The sequence below is a fragment of the Simochromis diagramma genome, unplaced genomic scaffold (assembly GCF_900408965.1).
Source record: "Simochromis diagramma unplaced genomic scaffold, fSimDia1.1 OVJJ01000271.1, whole genome shotgun sequence".
NCBI lineage: Eukaryota > Metazoa > Chordata > Actinopteri > Cichliformes > Cichlidae > Simochromis > Simochromis diagramma.
In genome coordinates, this window is record NW_024386909.1 from 115,556 (window position 1) to 130,619 (window position 15,064).

The following is a 15,064-nucleotide window of genomic DNA, read 5'->3' on the forward strand; positions in this document are numbered from 1 at the left end:
CCGGTCAACCACCCAAACATCAATAACGGGAACCTTATACAGCGTCGAACTCCCGCAGGCACAAAGAAATTACGGAGGCTATCACTTATCACCTGACCAAAGATATGGCTCCCATCAACACTGTGCAAAACGAGGGATTTAGGAAAATGATCAACACCCTAGACAAACGCTACACAGTGCCGTCCCGCAACTATTTTTCTATTGTTGCACTACCTGCTCTATACACGCAGTGTCGAGCAACGGTGGAGACGGAATTTCAAGCAGTACAACATTTTGCGGCAACGACAAAATGTGAGACATTTGTTGTTTTTATGTTTATTTGTTGTTTTTATGTTCAGTCTCAACTGTTACGAAGTTGATGTGCAGTTAATAAGCGCAATAAATATTTATATTGGAAAAGAAAATTGTGAGAGAATCGTGATCTCAATTCTAAGCAAAAAAATCGTGATTCTCATTTTATGCAAAATCGTGCAGCCCTACGCTCAGTACTTAAAGAACAATGCTTGGCTGGTTTGGAGTGAGTGCTCAAATTGATCGACCAGGTATGATGATTAATTCCAGTTAGTTTGTGGTGAAAATTGTGAAATTATCACCACAGTGCACTTCTTGAGCTTTGTAACTTGGTGCTGTCACAGCTGGGACACGAGTGTACGATCGTGCCAGTTTTACATTGTACATACTGGTACATTGGCACCTTAAAGCTGCCAAATCAAACATGCCGAGCTAGCCGTGATGGTGTCCCCTTGTTAAGGGGAGCAGCCATAAGTGGCTTGTTTGCTAAAAGTATCATCTTTCGCCAGGATAAACTTGACTCTGATCAGTCACGAGGTCCAGTCCAGTAACCTAAATTAGCTGATTAGCACAGAGTTGTAATAGAGGTGGTAATTAGCTGTACACACCACTTTAAACAGTTTAGTTTAAGACATTTTAACATAGGGATCTAATATGAGAAATTGACTTTGTGTTTACGCCCCCTTTGCGCTGATTGTAAAACTGTTAGTTTGATCTCTCTCCAAACGATATTGACCGAACCAGCAGCAAAAGAAGATCCAAACTAAGCTTCACATAAACATCGTCATGGACTCCCTCTTACTTTTGCTGTTTTGCTTCCACCACAATAAAATCACACTTCATGCACAGCTCTCTCTCTCTCTCTCTCTCTCAGTGTTCAAGAACAGTTTCCCGTCTATCCCCTAAATCTGTTTTCTGCATTATTCGCTTGCTTGTTACGCACAAGACTACCGTTGTTTACAGCGCTGTCGGCCAATGTTTTTTTCCCTTTTACTTACTTCCGAAAAGAAAACCTAATTTCTGCCATTCAATAGGCTTCTGAACAAATTTAAACTTTTTAAAATTATACAAAATGCAAAACGCTTAACCGTGTCTCTAATAAAACCTCTGTAACTTCAGAGGTAATGTTCATATGTTGATTAATGATTTTCTTTCGTTTTTGATGTACTGCAGAATATTTTTATAAAATCCCAGGCCAGGAAAATCACCATGTTTTTCTGTGTTTTATCTTCAGCTACTTTGACACAAAGGCATCTGCTGTGGCGCTCACACCTTTGATAAAGTCTCGAAAGTGTCAGCTTCCTTTTTATAGATACAAAAATATGTAAATGTCCTGATCTGAATTATAATATTTCTGACTGTCTGAGGCAAAATTTCCCAGATTCAAATCGAATTGAATCGAATCGTGGATCGAATCGATTCAGGACCTCGTGAATCTGAATCGAATTGATTCTAGAAATCAGTGACGATACCCAGCCCTACTCCTGAGCTCAGAAGGTAGGGCATGTCAGCTGCTGATCGGAAAGTTGGTGGTCTGATTCCTGGCTCCCCAAGTCTGCATGCCTGGGAAGTTACTAACCCCAAGTTTCTAACCGATGCATCCATCGGATGTGAATGTGTGTGAATGGCAGATAGAAAGCACTTAAAGCATAGAAGAAAGTGCTTGTGTGAATGTGTGAATGTGGCATGTTGGAGAGTAGAAAAGCTCTATATAAGAATCAATCCATTTACCATTTACTCTCTTTTGGAGACGGCAACAACAGACCTCTAGGGGAACTGGGCTCCTTTTCTTTTTATTAGCTATTTGGACATTTTTAGTCGTAAAAGATATCTTGCTTTGTGCAAAAAATAACAAAAAAATCCAAGTTGAAAGGTGTATTTATCACAATTCAGAACTGTTCCATCAGTGCTCCAAATATTTCTTTGGATTCTTTGTAGCTGCCCTTTCTTGAGCTCCCTTTGCAAACACTAAAAGCGTATGAAGTAAAAAGTGTTGATGCTTTGATCTGGGAGCTGAATTACTGATGTGTTCATGGTTTTACCATCTCCTGCTCATTTGTCCTGGGCTCTATTTCTATCTGCAATCCCTGTGACTACAGAAAGTACGGTTACTGTTCTGTGTCCCTGTTATTACACTGACAAGAAATCCAAATTGCAACTTTATTGAACCAAACCATCTACGTTCACAAGCTCCCTCATTATCCATTTTGCAGAGAGCAGGACGGGGAAGAATTTCTGTCTTATTGAATAAAGGATGCTGTCGAAGTGGAGCCTCCTGCTCTCAGGAACCCTTGCATCGGCAGAACCCCGGGAACCATAGATCACAAAGGGAAAGAGTAAATCGATGAGGATGAGAAGTGGGCAGCAGCAGAGAGGGAGGATAATGAAAGAAAACAGAAAGAGATAAGGACAGATGGGAGAGTGAAATGTAGAAAAAGTAAAGTGCTCGGCACTGATTCAGCAGAACACGTCTTTAGATCTTCAGTTTTTTCTCTCTCTGATTATAAGATCTCCATCGTGAAGGTTGTAAAAGTCAACTCTGATTGAACGAATGGACATAATACTCACGGTTTATTATAGCTTCAAATTCTGCAATATTGGAAATACTGGAAATAATTTATACTTGTGCTTCCTCCATCTTTAACCTCTCTCCCAACGGAGTCACATAAAGTTTGGCACGATGACGGAATTAAAGATCAAAGCCTTGGATTGAATCTTTGAACGTGTGCAGTTTTAATAAATGTGAGCCTTGAGCTCGTGCTTCTCTTTGATTCCTGCGTTGCAGCGTGTGGATTTTGGTCCTGAAACTGCAACTGTGGCAACTTTTTTGTTTGACTGTGGAAGTTTCTGGTTTTCCGCGTGAACGACGACACGAGGAAATGCGAGCAAAAGCGGCGGTTTGAGGAAAAGCTTTGAAGTAATCTGAGCTTTTTTTTAAAAACTACAACAAACACAGTTTGGAGTGTTTTTAGCTTAATGAATGAGACTATGAAAACCATCCTGGTGATGTCAAAGCGACGTATCAAGAGTATAAGTTCTAAAAAGAAGTGAGGCTGCGTTTTGAAGCAGATGTCCAGAGATTAGAGGAAGCGGACATGAACCAATAGCCCTTATTTTGGTTATTCTGCCAAACGTTGCAGTAGCAGAGACACAATGACCGAAATGACTCAGCTGACTGTTTTTGCTGTCAATGCGGAAATTTTCATTGGAATTACCGGCTGCCCTCTGCTGCTATATTCATCCTTTTGTGCTGTCGTGCTGTTTCCCCACGGTGGTCTACATAAAGAACCGGTATGACAGCTACACCCTCCACATCCTGCCACCATGTTTCATTCTCATATGGGACGTCGAACAACCCTTCACCCCTCCTGCGCGCTCGAACTGGCACCATCCAATATCCCCTCAATGTTTGAGTGGTAGACAGCGACAGCCGCAATAACTCAAAGCACAAACACATCACTTAGTTCTTGCATCCCAAAAAAAAAGCGAGTTTTCTTTGCAGCCTTTAATTTACATAATCGTCACGTAGCTCTGTAAACATCGATGACATCCGCACACCAAGTGTTGGTCACAAATTGACAGTTTCTTTAAGTTCATGAACATCTCAATTTCAGAAGTAAATATTTCCTCTGGGAAAACGAATACACTGGCCTCCCTAGCCTCTTTTTATCTCAGGAGGAAATATGTGCCCAAACTTTTTCAAAACCCATCCAGCCGATTGAAGCTGGCGTCGAATTAAAATATCTCTCTGCTGATGAAATCAGGTTTTACAGTAGTCTCTTAGAACTACAGAAGAAAAAGAAAAAGCGTTCTGCTACAAATATGCAGTGCCACGTCTGAACTTGTGTGCTTTTCATCTGTATCGTCTATTTTTTCCCTTTCCTCTCTCCCTTTTCCCTCTGAAAGCACTAGGGCAGTGGTTATAGGACAGAGCCAAAGTTTGGTTACCAAAGGGAAAAAAAAAACAGAGGAGATGAGAGGGAGGCATAGAGATGATTACAGGACAAGAAGAATTAAAGCAGACATTGGAAGGAAAAGAGTGCCATGAGGTGGAGAAGATGTGGGCATAGAAAGAGAAGAGAAGATCTTACAGTGTTTGGTACTCGTAAAGTCTGCTGGGAAACGCAATGGAGTAACTGTAACACGTGGCTTGATGTGCAGTCAGATTTGCAGATTTATTTATTCATTTATTTTAACTAAAATTGAATCTAGTAAATCTGACACACGTTGTAATGTTATCACCCACCCACTCACAGCGAGAGGGGGACGAGGAGAGTGCGGCTGCAGGATGGGCACGAAAAGCACCAAAGCGTGCAGTAAAGAAAGGGAAGAAAGAAAATACACAAAGAGAGGTTTGGGGTTTACAGGCAGGTACGTGGAAGTGTGAATCATGACACAGGTGTAACATTTTGGCATCTGCCAAAGTGATGAGAGTGGAGTTTGATACTGTAAGTCATTGATGCAGAGTTTGAGTCTCTTCATGAAGGTCTCAGTAGATGTGCCAGTCACGACACAAACTACAGAGAGAAAGTCTCGCTTATTCTAGAGTTAAGACTCCAATGAGAAGCCGCTTTTTTAAATGTTATTTATATTCCAATGTAATATAGACATATATTAGTAACTGGGTTTGTCATTGGCACTGTTAATATTTTCCTTTCATCAAACAATTTTAGGGTAGAGAAAGTAGAAAGTTTAGAAATGCTGTTTCGCTGGCTAGTTCTGATCTTACTGAAATAACATGTCTTTCTCTCAAGTGTAATTAACAATGTATGAAGTTACTTTAATAATTAAATAGAAAACATAATTTCCACATATTTTGTCAATATAATTCTTAGCTTTATTCTCATAAATTACTAAAGGAAAAGTCTGGGATTCAGAATAACTGGCTGTGTGGAAAGAAAAGAAAGTTATTTTTCCAGGTCACCTTTTTATGAAAGAACTTAATCCTGTGTTGCGAGAAACAATATGGTATTTATAGTAAGGCTGGTAATTAAGTTGGCAGCAGTTAGCTTAGCTTAGCATAAAGACTAGCAGGTTTAGAAGTCTGGCTTTGCCTGAAAGGATCAAGCTGCCTTAAAACAAAGCAGGTTATATATAAAATGTTAAAGAGTGAGCTTTAGGCAGGCTGGTGGACATGTATTGTTAAATGGGGCGATACAGCAGGGCTCCAACCAGCTCATTAGAAATGAAAAAACAATAAAGAAATCACTTAAAAATTGGCTGAAAGTTCAGTACAGACCTCCTGTCTCCACAAACATATCAGAATCAGAATCAGCATACTTTATTATTCTATAAGAAAATTATGTGGGTTAGAGTTGCTCATATATTAAGAGATGTAGCTGCCCTGTTACACTGGCATGCACCACCCTTTAGCTTCGCCCTTGCTTTGGACTGGAGTGGGCATTAATTTTCCCAAAAGGTGGGACTGTTTGGAGGGCCACACTGATAAGCTAATATAAGTTAATTATTATTTATTGGTGCAGCCACTCACAGCAGTCCCAATTTCTCATGTGGCCCTTTGGGATAATTAATTGCCCACCCCTAGAGTCTGGACAAACATGGGCATTATCTGGATCTGAAGTTAAGCTAGGCTAATCACCCTTCAGTTGCACAATCACCTAATGGAGAAGCTTTATGTAGTTCTTTAAAAGAAATGTATTTCAATGATCTTGCTCGTTCTTCCTGCTCATAAGATGCTTTGTTAATTACCAGTAGGAATCCCCATGTTTGCATGAACTATTTATGAGATCACTCACATTCTCAGCTAGGATCTGCTTTGTGCAGTTGCCACCACACTTACCCACAATGCTCAGGCACCTGGGCATCCTCCCGGTGTCATGTTTTTTTTATTTAGTGTCCTCATTTGCACATTAGCTGAGTGAAATGTTCAGTTCTTCTCACCTTCTGAACAGTCATACATATCAGCTTGTTTGCACCGCTGCTACAAACAGCATATACAATAAGTTTCAAGAGCTCATTGTTACTGCTTGGATGTGGAGCGCAGTCACCGTAAACGAAGCTATAGACTCGCATTTCTTGCTTTTTATTGCATTCTCCTCTCGCTCTCGCACTCCGGGCTTCCCTCCCTGTTTAGTAAATTTCATTCTCAGTGTGTATGCTATCCTGAGCAGCGGGCCTGAAGCAGCTTGAAAACACTGTGCACGAGAACGGCGCTCAGGTTTCACAGCACAGAGTTGCTGAAAGAGAAATAAGAAGGTCTGAGGCAAACACGCGGCAGTTCTGAGTTCACTGGGTATTTGAGATTCCGGGCCAACGTTGTGTTGTTTCACTTTCTTCGCTCTTCAAGCAAAACAATTTAACCCTCGTTTTGCTGTTGGCTTTGTGTTCCGATATGCAGCAGTTAGCTAATCCCACATTTGGCATTTTTACGATGAGGACTGAGTGTATACAGAGAGGCTGAGACTATCCAAATCCCTAAAGCCTCTTCTGTGGGGACGCCCGACCGATTCCTGCTTCTCCTGCTTGGTCCAAAGATCTGAGCAATGATTCCCTCTGGCTGGATTTTATAGGGACACTCAAAGCTTTATTACACCAAAGCCCTTTCCAGACAAGTAAAATGACATGATAACGGATGACATTCTGCACTATAGACTGGTATGGAGATTTCTCTCTCTCTCTACTTATGCCCTTTTACAAATGTCTTTTCAGATGTGTCCTTAGACCGGTTACTAGCTGATCTTTGCTCTGTGTAGCTTAATGCGGAGTTTTATCTTGATGACATTTAAATGTTGTTCTAGGTCGTATGGAGTGTGCTTTCTGCTTAAAATGCTTCTCATGCACAGGAAAAACACAAACTACACCATAAATTTACTTGTAGGAACTCTGGACTCACACTTCAGCACTAGCAGCTCTGCGCTGCTCAGCTGGACAGGGTGCGGGTGAAGTGTCTTGCCACAGCGGAGGCGGTTAATGAGCTTTATAGCTGTTGGAAGAGCCAAGCTGGATATTTCCCCACGTTTTCAAACTTTATATTCAAGCTAAGCTGCCTCCTGTCTTCAAATGTCTATTTATGATTTTGAGATCATGTTTAGCTCCTGTCCAAAAATCAGTCTTTGCAGATTATTCCTTGGAGTTTACAGTGATGTCTAACCTTTTTCCTCCTTGTTTCCTTGTTTATAGGCATGGCTCCAGAGGTATGGCTACCTCCCTCCTGCAGACCCCAGAATGTCAGTGCTGCGTTCTGCCCGAGTCATGCAGTCTGCTATCGCTGCCATGCAGCGCCGCTACGGCCTAAATGTCACAGGCACGCTGGACAGCAACACTATAGAGTGAGTCACACACACCTTTAAAAATACCCTTAAAGACGCCACAGTATGAATTATGCACAAGGTTCACGATGGGTTTATGCCCAAAATAAGAAAACACGGGTAAGAATACAACAGGAAGCGGCTGAGTGTAAAATTACAGCTACAGAGAAACCATGGTGTTTGCTTTGGTCATTTCTTGTATTCGCCTGAATACAAGTAATTACTATGGATATGTTGAATTGCTCATGTGGCTTTTAAAAAGAGAGAGATGTGGATCTCAGATGGATTTTTATGATTTGATGAACAGTCTCAGACTAAAAATCTAAATTCGCTGAGGGCCTCGGGCATACTGTAGGTAGATGTTTTATTAATTTGAGGAGGGAAAACACACTGCGAACTGTGTTGCTTGGTTTCTTTTTTGTAGGACTCACAGTTCAAGTGAACTAGACAATTTCAAAAATGGAGGTGCAGGCTGTTTGTGTTTCTTTTCGCCCCGTCTTACATTTTTAAGGCGACCAGAGTCGTTTTGCCAGACGCAAAGTTGGCGTAACGTAGACTAAGTGGGGCTTATTAATGTGATCAAAGAGGGTTTTTGCAAGAGTACACCTCCGATGTCAGATCAAAGACTTCACAATGTTTTAGTATTAATAGACAGTGGAGGAGACAGAAGAGCTGCGACTCTGGTTGGCTTTGTCCTCATTTGAACAGTCCAACCTCAGCCCAGCAGCTACAAGCAATCAAGCAGGTCATGTTGGTTTGGATTTTCTTTCTTTTTTTTCTTTTTTAATGGAAAGACTCATTGTTATATTATATTTTGTCTGCACACAGGAGTGTAGTGGAGTGAAAACCCACCTGGGGCTCTCATAAGTCTTTAAAGAGATGTTTTTAAATTATTCATCTGTATGAGAGCGGCAGTGGCACGAGGGCACAGATCATCTGTGTTTTTAAAGCAGCCCTGGATTTACCCGGGTTTAACCTCGCCGCATTATACCTGCAAATCACTAAAACAGTGCTCGCTGACATTTGTGCGCACCAACAGCGAAATACCATCCATGCTACACGCAGCAAAAGCGCTCACATTGGTCACTGAACTGTGATGTGGCGATGTGGTGGCCAGCTATGTGAATGCAGACCAACAGCTATCCAATCGCTGGGCTGAAGCAGAGTGAAATGTGATGAGCTAACAGTGCCTGTTTCTTTTTCCCCCCTTCTGCTTCTCTCGATTAATGTAGGGATAACACGATAAGGTGAGGCACCTTTTTTGTACATTTGAATACATGTAGTTTTACACTGTGTGGGTGTTACGATGAAGTACGTGTGTTCTGTTATCAACACGTTGTCATCTTTGCATTTCTTTTACATATAAATGTGCAAAAATTGCATCATATTGAATTATTTTGCACATCTGTTCTGTGTGACACTGGCTCAGAGTTGGCTCCTGTGAGCCAGTAACATCACTGTGTCAGGGTGGGGGAGGTAATGTGCTGCTGCCGATATAACCTTTTTCCTCCCCGCCTCTCTCCACAGGTGGATGAAGAAGCCCCGATGTGGGGTTCCTGACCAAATAGGGGGTGTGTCCAGATTAAGTGTCAGGAAACGACGGTACGCCCTCACGGGACAGAAGTGGCAACACAAACATATCACATACAGGTGGGTGGATTCAGCTTTTCTTTTGTTTTCAAGGCATTTCAGTGCTACCTAGCACTACAGCATGTTCAGAAAACCCCAGAAACACACCCCAAACTGCGAGGAGACCCCAATCACCCGAGCAGCCGTGTGGGAGACATAGAGATAGGAAGAAAGAATACTTTTTTCTTCAGTAGCTCCTTTATTTCCGTGTCGTTTGAGCTTTTGACCTGTCCCTGCCTGTAAGCTTTATAGCAGGGCTGTCAAACATAAGGCCTGTGGGCCAGAATCATTCTAGCAAAGACTCCAATCCAGCCCATGAGATTTTCCCTCTGCTAAAGACTTCCCACATGCCCATTCATGGTACATCAATGTAATTAAGTGACAGATTATTAACTGACAGATGTTTTTTCACTAACTACCAAAGAAATTTCTGTTTTTTGGGTTTTTGTTTTGTTTTTCTTTCAGAAAAAAAGGGGACATTTTCTTTGGATTAACCAAAACCTCTGTGTAATAATTACAGGACAGTCTGGGCAATGAGCTGCCGGATCCTTCTTACACATTCATTTCTTGCAGTTAAAGTCCAAAGAGTTACGTTGACAGATGTCTTACCCCCTACTCTAGCAGCTTCTTTATCATGTACAAAAACTGTTTCTTGTATTGAGACAGGCTGTATGTGGCCAACCAAGTAAAATCACTTTGACATCCCTGATTTCTCTTCCTCATTTCCACTGAAAGAAGCACAATATTTGAACTTGCGTAATGGACGCGAACCTACAAAAGCAAAGGTCAAGTAAAGTTCCTCGTCACTCAGAGCCTTAAACATCACATTAACAGCAGCACAGGCCGTGTCCATCAAACCTCTCACTGCCGGAGCCGTCTCGCTCCTGACAGAACATGTAGCACAAATGCAAAAAGAGTGTACGCGCACTGGTGACCTCACCGATTTCATAATTCACCAGCGCCTTTTCTGACATCCCGCTACATGAGTAATAATGTATAGGACAGCTTTCTGTGGTTATATAATTTTTCTCTGCTAAGATGTAGTGAGTAGCCCAGATTCTGTAATATTTCATGTGTGTTATACTGTTGCTTGCCTCAGCTTCGTGTTTCATGGACAATCCTCAAGTGCTGTTCTTGTTTTTTCAGTTATTATTCTAGATTTTTAAAAATGTTTTGCATAAGCGGTAATTCCTGCTAAATATAATGTATGGCTCAGTGGCCTCGAATAACCTTTTCTTTTTTTGAGATTGAGTTGAAATTGAGCACGTGGTTCATTTGCAGCACCACTGATAAGAAACCAAACCAATGAGGCGGATCGATGCAGAGTGGAGGAGGAGAAGGGTGGAAATGAGGAGAGAGGAAAGAGAAGAGAACAGGAGAAGCAGATTCAGAGAGAAAGACATGAGCTGAGAGGAGGAGGAGGAAACCCTGGTGGAAGGCAGAGGGTACTCTCTGACAGATTAGGGTTATGTAAATGAATGGGAGCATTTTGAGTGTGTGTATTTGTGTGTGCATATATATTTATATATATATGTGTGTGTGTGTGTGTGTGTGTGTGTGTGTGTGTGTGTGTGTGTGTGTGTGTGTGTGATGTGTACATAGATGTGGCCTCTAGTCAGTTGTCAGATGTGCCTGCAGCTGCTCCTTTTATGTCAGATTGCAATGGAGGTAGTTGGAGAATGCAATCGTCTAACGACTCTTTTAATCTGCTTAAATGTTCTTTATGTAGTGTTAGAACGGGTCACCTCATTTAAATCTGATTCAAGTATCAAAATCTTGTCAGTAATTTAAGAAATGCTGCTATGCATTCGTGTCAGAATAAGAAGCAACATCTTTCCTTCTCAGTTTGAAGAAAAAACGTTTTCAAGTATAATTGAGGTTCACCGATGGACGGTGGTAAACATAAAATTGTGCTAACTGCAAGGGAACTTGTAAGGTTAGGTGCTGAAAGCTATGAGTCACAGTGACGGTAACGGTTATCCAAAGCACCTTATGCCCATAAATTATTAGGATGCTGACTTTTAGGAATATTGTACCTCAGTCATAAAACATGTTCTCAGAGTTCTCAAGAGTCGCAGATCTTTAAAATTCAAATCAAAGTTGAAGTAAACACAAAAATTAGCCAGTAGACTTAAACTGTTTTTATGTTTCGTATGACGATGGTAAAGAAAGTAAAAGCATACATGAAAATGTGATTAGCATTAGCTAGCTAGAACACTTCTGAGTGTTTGATACAGAGGTTTTGTCTATATATATAATGCTGGAATAAACATTTCCCCACTTATAAAACATAATATAACATAATATGTTATAACCTCGAATCTTTTTGCGAATCTTTACCATTCTTCTCTGCAGGCCTTCCAGAGCTTTGTCAAGTTGGGCCAGTATTCGCACAGTATTTATACTTCCTGAAATATTTGATAGGTTCAAGCCAGAGCTGTGACTTGGCCACTTTATGTTTATGTTAACCGTTGGCCCAAAGATATTATGCAGTGCCATCTGACTGTGGTAATGCCTGGAAGTGTAAAAGCTGAATATGAAATTGGGTCATCTAACAGCTGTCAAAGGCTGCACATGTGCTGTCATTGTTAATTACCCAATGATTTGTTGAGTAAAAAGAAATGTAAAATTAGACTGACTAACAAGGAAGTTAGTAAGAACATCCCTAGTCACTAAGCCCCTTTAGCAATGTCTTGACTGTGTGTTGAGGGTCATTGCCTTGATGGAAGAACTTTCCGCTCAGTCTAAGATCATGAGTGCTCAGGTGACATGACATAATGAATTTTAAAAACACACACCCAACAACATGATGCTGCCACCGCCGTGCTGCACTGCACGGATGGTACTGTGCAGAGGATGAGCGCTGGCTTAATTCATCATATGTAATATCAAACTTAAAACTGCATCTAAACCATTCAATCCCAGATCAGGTGCTCTTGTTGCACACAGTCACTGGACTCCCAGGTGTCTTTTGCTAAAGGAACAGGCGCTACCTCAAAACAAACACTTTCTCTACAGACACTACAGTTAAACTGTAGAAGTCTAACTAAAAAGTGGATATCTTGTTCTTGTTTCTCCCCGAAGAACCTCTGCCTTTCTGTTACAGGCTTCAAGCATTTAAAATAGTCCTGAAAAAAATACCACTGACATTTGGAAAGTATAACAAATGCATGCAAGCCCCAGGTGTGTGCTGGTCTCGGTGTAGCCACATACAGTACTTTCTGTGGGGAGGCACTAATTAGCTTTGGCATCCCTACTGTTTTCCCTGCATGCAGGTACTATTACAGCACATGAGTTGCATTCGGAGTCATTATCACCTCGCAGTATGGAGTTTAATATGTGGTGTGGCCTCAGAGCAGGCAGGGATTATTTCCATTTGTTATTGTGCAGCTTCGCCCTGCATGTGTTACCCTTTTTATCTGGCTTGTCCTTAAAATAGGACACACATACAGAGGGTTGGGTCACAGGCTCGTATGAAAACCATCTTTTTTTTATTCCTTGAGTGGCCTCAGTTGTTGATAAGGCCTTTCAGAGAGAACAGGACAAGGGCATGTATTCACACAGAACCCTGGTGGTGCTACAGTGTTTATGTGTTACTTTTAATAACAGGGAAGACGTTTGTACCTTTGTGACTCTCTCTGGGTCAGCTGATATTGATTCGAAAGACGGACTGTTTCTCTGTCTTTATCACGTTTGTACTTCAGTCTGCTTTACATAAGCCCTTTAAAAGACAAAGTGGCTATTCATGATGCCACTTTAAGTGGTCTCAATTAGGTAGGAATAGTTAGCTAATGCCACTTCTAGATGATGTTCAAGATTATCTCTGGAATTTAAGGCTTTGTCAGCTCCCAGGTTAAGATAACAGCATTTATTACCTGCACTTTAAACTGTAGAACAGTTCAAAATTTACACAGTTTTAAGCTCAACTTAATATGAGCTTCAAAGACATTATTGTATATCTTTGAAGCTCATATCATTAAGAAATGGGGGGGGAAAGAAATCCAGCAGAGGCCTGAGAGATGCATCAGTGAAGCCTCATCAGGAATGGTCTCAGTGGAACGTGGCTGTCAAGAAGCCATTCTTAAAGAAGATTATACAAGAACTGCACTGAAAATCAGTCGGGTTGTGATGCTGCCTCGCTTTTCGCTTTTTAGCCAAGATATTGAGCGTAGGGGGAGAAAAGTGTATCGTGTTCCACAGTCAACTTTTTGACCTGTGTGACTGCATCGTCTGGACGCTTGTAGAGTTTTGTGGCTGTACTCAACAGTGTGAGACGCGACAGTTGATGTGAAAATAACAAACAGCATGGAGGTATTATCAGTTAAAGATATATTAGAGACTTGTACTTTGAAGAGCTACTGGGAAGCTGAAAGGAGGTTGAATGTTCTTTTTTTGTTGTTTTATTTAGGTGGACACAAACGCTGCTCTGGCTGCTGATTCTTCTCAGTCTCGGCTCAGTGCATGCACCAGCTGCTGTTTGCCTGACAGTGGAGGTCTAAATGTAGGCTAACAGGAAGGATGCTAGGATATCAAAAATAAGACATAGCTCTAAAAAAAAGAATTAAAAGCATCCCTGCTTCTTCGTCTTTTATCATGACGTATGTTCTATTACTTTCTTACTTTCGCTCTGTGTGTGTGTGTGTGTGTGTGTGTGTCTGCAGGGCTCAGTTCTGAAATCATTATCAGAAAGAGAAAGTTTTACAAGACTTTTGAGAGTGCAATTAAAGCGAACACATCTCTGGCAGAGTGGTGGTCGGCCGCCTGCAAGTCAGTCTTGAAACGGCCGACAGAGAAAGAAAAGCAGATTGTGTTTTGCTATAAGCGATTAAGAGCAATTCAAAGGAATGTAGCAGGTGATTCAATAGCAGAGTATTTATAATTCACGACCAGCCTTTGTGCTTCCCTCTTCACCAAATGTGATTCAATAATGAATCGGAGCTTACGTGTGGTATCAATTTGCAGTGTATATAAATGTGCCTCGCAGTGGTAGACAAAGGCGTTCTGATAATATTTATTCCTATTATGGAAAACGACAGCGCTGACAGCCAAACACAGAAACTGTGAAGAACTCAAACGAAAACGGGAACAAAGGTGACGAGGTGACGGAGGGTACACAAAGGAGACGGGGTGGATGCGAGGCGATAACAGGGAAGTCTCGAATAAGCTTGAAGCAGTTGAACAAGAAAACAAAGAAACTGACGCGGAGCTGTTTTGACTCCCACTTTTTTTACGCACTTAAATTAAACATCATCGTTCCTCCCAAATCAGACGCAGCAGCAGAATAACACACAGAGCGGCTTGTGTTTACAAGTGTCTTAAGTTGACTGATGTAAGCTACACCTATCTGTCTATCCCTGGAGACGAACCAGATTTTAATAGAGCGTGACACTGAGATATTGTCAGACTAGAATAAAGCGGAGAGAGGTTTTTCCTGATTGCCCGAACCAGACTGTGGCTCTCAGCAGGCAGTGGACTGTTGATAATCCTTAATTAGAAAATAAATTCCAGAGGCAGGAAATTGTCCCATCCTCTCCACACCTGCACCGACTCAAAGCCGGCGGGGGAGGACTCAGCTGTTTTCTCTCACAAATCGCTCCATTTAGCTCTCTGTTGGCGAGCAGGATGAGCGTGAAATGGCAGCGTGCAGGGAAAAGTGGTGATAGTTGGGTTTTTTCCTCTTCTTGTTTGGCGTAGTGAGATCACATAGATTGACATGCAGCGATGTTCGCCTCTTTCAGCCGTTGTGCTTGAACTCACTGTCAGTTTCTGCCTTGCCATGTCTCAGATTCACAGGACTTTATTTTCTTCCCTGATTTGATTCTGTTCTTTAATTTTGTCTTTTTTCTTTTTCGTCTGAGTGGTCATCCAGCACAATA

The 15,064-nt window shown here is 41.5% G+C and overlaps 1 protein-coding gene across 2 annotated transcripts in view; it reads left to right on the forward strand.

Moving 5' to 3' along the window:
• The window catches only part of LOC120736178 (matrix metalloproteinase-16-like), a 73,233-nt gene that overhangs the window by 10,544 nt on the left and 47,625 nt on the right, over positions 1-15,064 (forward strand). Inside the window, exons 2-4 of one of the 2 annotated variants that reach the window (XM_040036156.1) lie at positions 7,432-7,580; positions 8,792-8,806; positions 9,087-9,209. In XM_040036156.1, the coding sequence (XP_039892090.1) occupies positions 7,432-7,580; positions 8,792-8,806; positions 9,087-9,209 (287 nt within the window). The remainder of the gene's footprint in view (positions 1-7,431; positions 7,581-8,791; positions 8,807-9,086; positions 9,210-15,064) is intronic. The other variant, XM_040036157.1, reaches the window with a different exon arrangement.